Raw genomic sequence first — 7025 nt, forward strand, 5'->3', positions numbered from 1 at the left:
TACTGATCCTTAGGGTCTTAATACTGATCCTGTAGAGTCTTAATACTGATCCTGTAGGGTCTTAATAATTTAGGGTCTTAATACATCCTGTAGGGTCTTAATACTGATCCTGTAGGGTCTTAATACTGATCCTGTAGGGTGAAGGGTCTTAATTGATCCCACTGAAGGTCTTAATACTGAAGGGTCTTAATACTGATCCTGTAGGGTCTTAATACTGATCCTGTAGAGTCTTTACTGATCCTGTAGAGTCTTAATACTGATCCTGTAGAGTCTTAATACTGATCCTGTAGGGTTGACTGATAGAGTAATACTGATCCTGTAGAGTGTCGTCTTAATACTGATCCTGTTGGGTCTTAATACTGATCCTGTTGGGTCTTAATACTGATCCTGTAGAGTCTTAATACTGATCCTGTAGGGTGTTAATACTGATCCTGTAGGGTGTTAATACTGATCCTGTTGGGTCTTAATACTGATCCTGTTGGGTCTTAATACTGATCCTGTAGAGTCTTAATACTGATCCTGTAGAGTCTTAATACTGATCCTGTAGAGTCTTAATACTGATCCTGTAGGGTCTTAATACTGATCCTGTAGGGTCTTAATACTGATCCTGTAGGGTCTTAATACTGATCCTGTAGAGTCTTAATACTGATCCTGTAGAGTCTTAATACTGATCCTGTAGGGTCTTAATACTGATCCTGTAGAGTCTTAATACTGATCCTGCAGGGTCTTAATACTGATCCTGTAGAGTCTTAATACTGATCCTGTAGAGTCTTAATACTGATCCTGTAGGGTGTTAATACTGATCCTGTAGGGTCTTAATACTGATCCTGTAGGGTCTTAATACTGATCCTGTAGAGTCTTAATACTGATCCTGTAGAGTCTTAATACTGATCCTGTAGAGTCTTAATACTGATCCTGTAGAGTCTTAATACTGATCCTGTAGGGTGTCGTCTTAATACTGATCCTGTAGAGTGTCGTCTTAATACTGATCCTGTAGAGTGTCGTCTTAATACTGATCCTGTTGGGTCTTAATACTGATCCTGTTGGGTCTTAATACTGATCCTGTAGAGTCTTAATACTGATCCTGTAGGGTGTTAATACTGATCCTGTAGGGTGTTAATACTGATCCTGTTGGGTCTTAATACTGATCCTGGGTCTTAATACTGAGTAGAGTCTTAATACTGATCCTGTAGAGTCTTAATACTGATCCTGTAGAGGTAATACTGATCCTGTATCTTAATACTGATCCTGTAGGGTCTTAATACTGATCCTGTAGGGTCTTAATACTGATCCTGTAGAGTCTTAATACTGATCCTGTAGAGTCTTAATACTGATCCTGTAGGGTCTTAATACTGATCCTGTAGAGTCTTAATACTGATCCTGTAGGGTCTTAATACTGATCCTGTAGAGTCTTAATACTGATCCTGTAGAGTCTTAATACTGATCCTGTAGAGTCTTAATACTGATCCTGTAGGGTGTTAATACTGATCCTGTAGGGTCTTAATACTGATCCTGTAGGGTCTTAATACTGATCCTGTAGGGTCTTAATACTGATCCTGTAGAGTCTTAATACTGATCCTGTAGGGTCTTAATACTGATCCTGTTGGGTGTCGTCTTAATACTGATCCTGTTGGGTGTCGTCTTAATACTGATCCTGTAGGGTCTTAATACTGATCCTGTAGTCTTAATACTGATCCTGTAGGGTGTCGTCTTAATACTGATCCTGTAGGGTCTTAATACTGATCCTGTAGGGTGTCGTCTTAATACTGATCCTGTAGGGTCTTAATACTGATCCTGTAGGGTCTTAATACTGATCCTGTAGAGTCTTAATACCGATCCTGTAGAGTCTTAATACCGATCCTGTAGAGTCTTAATACCGATCCTGTAGGGTCTTAATACCGATCCTGTAGGGTCTTAATACCGATCCTGTAGGGTCTTAATACCGATCCTGTAGGGTCTTAATACCGATCCTGTAGAGTCTTAATACCGATCCTGTAGAGTCTTAATACCGATCCTGTAGAGTCTTAATACCGATCCTGTAGAGTCTTAATACCGATCCTGTAGGGTCTTAATACCGATCCTGTAGGTCTTAATACCGATCCTGTAGGGTCTTAATACCGATCCTGTAGGGTCTTAATACCGATCCTGTAGGGTCTTAATACCGATCCTGTAGGGTCTTAATACCGATCCTGTAGGGTCTTAATATCCTGTAGGGTCTTAATACTGATCCTGTAAGGTTATAGTCTTAATAGTGATCCTGTAAGGTTATATCACTCCTATTGGCCATGACAACGTCATCCGGTAATAGTGCCTTCAGAAAGACTTCACGTTGTTACAACCTGATTACATTGAGATTTTGTGTCACTGATCTACATACTGTACCCCATAATGTCACAGTGGAATTGTTTACAAAGGAATTAAAAATGGAAAACTGGTTACGGTAAGCCTAAATAAGTTCATGAGTAAAATCACAAGTTGCATGGACTGTGTGTGCAATAATAGTGTTTAATATGATTTTTGAATAACGACCCCACACACAGTTAACTGTAAGGTCCCTCAGTCGAGCAGTGAATTTCAAGCACAGGTTTACCAATGGTTCACAAAGAAGGGCACCTATTGGTAGATGGGTTAAAAAAAAGAAGCAGACATTGAATATACCTTTGAGCATTGTGAAGTTATGAATTACACTTTGGATGGTGTATCAATACACCCAGTCACTACAAAGATACAGGCGCCTTCCTAACTCAGTTGCCGGAGAGGAAGGAAACCGCTCCTCCCTCTCTCACTCAGTCTCTCCTTAAACTAAAGAGGCCAGGCCTTTCACAGTGATACTCATGACTAGAGGAAGGTATCCAGGCTGGTCCTTCATCTCTGTCCTCAGTGTGTCCTCCTCTCTCTTCAGTGTAACTTCAGAGTGACCAAAGAGACTCTCTGTCCTCTGATACACGTCCTCCTCAGTCAGAACAGCCAGACCTGCATCTCTCAGAGAGAGGGTCTCCCCACTCCCTGCTGCCACATGCTGCACCTGGAGGACAAGCAGCACAGGAATATGATCAGATACTGCAATGTCATGTCTGTAAGATGCAATGACAATTTCAAAATGGAGAATGAAGTATTGTAATAACGGGGGGGGGGGTGTTTATATTTGTCCTGTTACACACGTGTTGGTAATGGAAAGGTGTTTGTTGCATATCCCAACTCCCCCTGGGACACCCACAGGGAGTGAGGTCACGGCCAGGGTCACCATATCCCAACTCCCCCTGGGACACCCACAGGGAGTGAGGTCACAGCCAGGGTTACTGGCCCAACGCTCTAACTGCAAGGCTACCTGCCACCCTTAATCTATTCCAAACAACTATTGAATTAATTGAACCTTTACTTAGCTTACCCAAGTGGTGAACAGGTCACACAGTACTATATTTTTGAAGAAGTATACAGACTTGTTTACCAGACAGTGTAGTATTTATTTTTTACCCACTTTTTCTCCCCAATTTCGTGGTATCCAATTGTTAGTAGTTACTGTCTTGTCTCATCATCCCGTACGGGCTCGGGAGAGACGAAGGTCGAGTCATGCATCCTCTGAAACACAACCCAACCAAGTGCGCATCCAACCCGGAAGCCAGCTGCACCAATATGTCGGAGGAAACACCGTACACCTGCACTGCGCCCGGCCTGCCACAGGAGTCGCTAGTGAAACAAGGATAACCCTACCGGCCAAACCCTCCCTAACCCGGACGACGCTAGGCCAATTGTGCATCGCCCCATGGACCTCCCAGTTGAGGCCGGTGGCACAGCTAGCGCTGCGATGCAGTGCCTTTGACGACTGCGCCACCCGGGAGGCCCATAGATTGTTTGTAAGTGTACAGTATTTTTGAAGAAGTATACAGACTTGTTTTTACCAGGCTAAGTGTAACAAAAGGGGAAGTGTGAACTCACCAGGATCTGCAGGGCCTGTAAGACTGGAGGACTGCAACAGGATCCCAACACAGAGAGACCTTCATCTGTCATTCCTGAGAAATAAAGATTCACAGATGGTGTGAAACAGGAAGTGGTTTTCAGGGCATTGTGGGTTCTGAGAAAATAAAATGTTCATGAAGTGAGATGCCAGTTTTCCTGATAAATGCAGTGGCTGGAGACAATGAATTGAACTGGCACTTAATATTCAACTAATATTCACTGCTCAGTGTCTCACCATCCATGGCACTGACAATGAGATGAGTGGCATTGAGGAGGGTGGGTGTCTGGCTGGAATCACTGAGGGATGGTGTCTGGCTGGAATCACTGAGGGATGGTGTCTGGCTGGAATCACTGAGGGATGGTGTCTGGCTGGAATCACTGAGGGATGGTGTCTGGCTGGAATCACTGAGGGATGGTGTCTGGCTGGAATCACTGAGGGATGGTGTCTGGCTGGAATCACTGAGGGAGGGTTTCTGGCTGGAATCACTGAGGACAGAGTGTGTTGGGCTGGAGTCCGAATGCTCTAGAAGGTTCAGTATGGCCTGGACTGTCTGCATCTGAGACACTTCCTTAACCTCCCCCAGGTCAGCTGTCTTCCCTGTGCACATCTGGTCCAGCTGTGAGAAGAGACATTATTAGAAAGAATAGGTGAGATGTGTGGTTTGTTTTTTCCTGCTAAACTTAGTTGAATGTACTTGACTGTAAGTCTCTCTGGATAAGAGTGTCTGGTAAATGACTCATATGTGAAGGTTTGAGACAGAAGATATTTAGGATACTATGGTAGATTATAATGATGACAGACCGAACGTAATGAGAAGTTAGTATGTTCAGCATTTTCAGAAAGCTGCTGATTCTTGCTAGTAATCCGCTCATAGACAATAACTGTAGGACTGTGTGTGTGTGTGTGTGTGCCCTGTTTCTGTACGCCTCAACTCACCACACTCTCCAGCACACTGACTGTCTCTCTGTCCTCCATGGTTGTCTTGAGGAGCTGGAGCAGAGAGGAACGAGTGTCTGCTGGCAGGACAGACAGCAGCTGGAAATGACCCCTCAGTTTGTCCAGTTCTGTCAACACACAAACATCTTGCATCTAGCGGAAGTTTGACTCCACTGCCACCGTATCACAGAGATTTCACCAGGAAACTATCATATGTACCATTTATTCTGCAACCACAATGGGACAAATGTATGAATTAATGTATTTAAATGAATTGTTAGAGGAAACCGTGATCTCTCCAAGGCAGTGCTATAACCTTTTACATGATCCTCCTGATCAGCTCTTCTGTTGATATTACTGATGTATTTATTTATCTAGGCAAGAAGGTGAAGAACAAATCCTTATTTACAACAGGATACGCTAGACATTGGCCCTGTACACACATGTTGTATGTACAACGCATTTGGCACAACAAGGTTTTCTGGACCAAAATAATTAAACAAGCGTTGTGGACTGTGGAGCCACGGCACAATGATTGAGTAAACATTTATGTGCAGACAATTTATCACCAAAATAAGTTGTATCACAACAACCATTGTGTTAAATGTGTTGTAAATCAGTTCTACAACCTGAATGTGACGGGATCATTAAGAGTTTTACATAAAGAACAACATGTAACATTCCATTCAGTATAATGGACCAGGAACGTCTTCTACAACTAGACCAGGGACGTCTTCTACCACTAGACCAGGGACGACTTCTACCACTGGACCAGGAACGTCTTCCACCACTAGACCAGGAACGTCTTCCACCACTAGACCAGGAACGTCTTCCACCACTGGACCAGGGACGTCTTCTACCACTAACGTCTTCTACCACTAGACCAGGGACGTCTTCCACCACTAGACCAGGGACGTCTTCCACCACTAGACCAGGGACGCCTTCCACCACTAGACCAGGGACGCCTTCTACCACTAGACCAGGGACGCCTTCTACCACTAGACCAGGGACGCCTTCTACCACTAGACCAGGGACGCCTTCCACCACTAGACCAGGGACGTCTTCTACCACTTCCACCACTAGACCAGGGACGCTTCCACCACTAGACCAGGGACGCCTTCTACCACTAGACCAGGGACGTCTTCTACCACTAGACCAGGGACGTCTTCTACCACTAGACCAGACCAGGACGCCTTCCACCACTAGACCAGGGACGCCTTCTACCACTAACGTCTTCTACCACTAGACCAGGGACGTCTTCTACCACTAGACCAGGGACGCCTTCTACCACTAGACCAAGGACGCCTTCCACCACTAGACCAGGGACGCCTTCCACCACTAGACCAGGGACGCCTTCTACCACTAGACCAGGGACGTCTTCTACCACTAGACCAGGGACGCCTTCTACCACTAGACCAGGGACGCCTTCTACCACTAGACCAGGGACGTCTTCTACCACTAGACCAGGGACGTCTTCTACCACTAGACCAGGGACGCCTTCTACCACTAGACCAGGGACGCCTTCTACCACTAGACCAGGGACGCCTTCCACCACTAGACCAGGGACGCCTTCCACCACTAGACCAGGGACGCCTTCCACCACTAGACCAGGGACGCCTTCCACCACTAGACCAGGGACGCCTTCCACCACTAGACCAGGGACGCCTTCCACCACTAGACCAGGGACGCCTTCTACCACTAACGTCTTCTACCACTAGACCAGGGACGCCTTCTACCACTAGACCAAGGACGCCTTCTACCACTAGACCAAGGACGCCTTCCACCACTAGACCAGGGACGCCTTCCACCACTAGACCAGGGACGTCTTCTACCACTAGACCAGGGACGTCTTCTACCACTAGACCAGGGACGTCTTCTACCACTAGACCAGGGACGTCTTCTACCACTAGACCAGGGACATCTTCTACCACTAGACCAGGGACGTCTTCTACCACTAGACCAGGGACGCCTTCTACCACTAGACCAGGGACGCCTTCCACCACTAGACCAGGGACGCCTTCCACCACTAGACCAGGGACGCCTTCCACCACTAGACCAGGGACGCCTTCCACCACTAGACCAGGGACGCCTTCTACCACTAACGTCTTCTACCACTAGACCAGGGACGCCT

The 7025-nt window shown here is 46.0% G+C and overlaps 1 protein-coding gene across 1 annotated transcript; it reads right to left on the minus strand.

Annotated features, from left to right (window-relative positions):
* Positions 1–2741: 2741 nt before the first annotated feature.
* LOC124027205 (cell wall protein DAN4-like) lies at positions 2742–5553 on the minus strand. Its single transcript, XM_046339673.1, has 4 exons — positions 4895–5553; positions 4193–4574; positions 3937–4010; positions 2742–3025 (listed from the first exon to the last, which is right to left on the minus strand). The coding sequence occupies exons 1-4, from the start codon at positions 5045–5047 to the stop codon at positions 2798–2800; spliced, it is 837 nt and encodes a 278-aa protein (XP_046195629.1). The 5' UTR covers positions 5048–5553; the 3' UTR covers positions 2742–2797.
* Positions 5554–7025: the final 1472 nt, after the last annotated feature.

Source organism: Oncorhynchus gorbuscha, unplaced genomic scaffold (genome assembly GCF_021184085.1).
Source record: "Oncorhynchus gorbuscha isolate QuinsamMale2020 ecotype Even-year unplaced genomic scaffold, OgorEven_v1.0 Un_scaffold_2993, whole genome shotgun sequence".
NCBI lineage: Eukaryota > Metazoa > Chordata > Actinopteri > Salmoniformes > Salmonidae > Oncorhynchus > Oncorhynchus gorbuscha.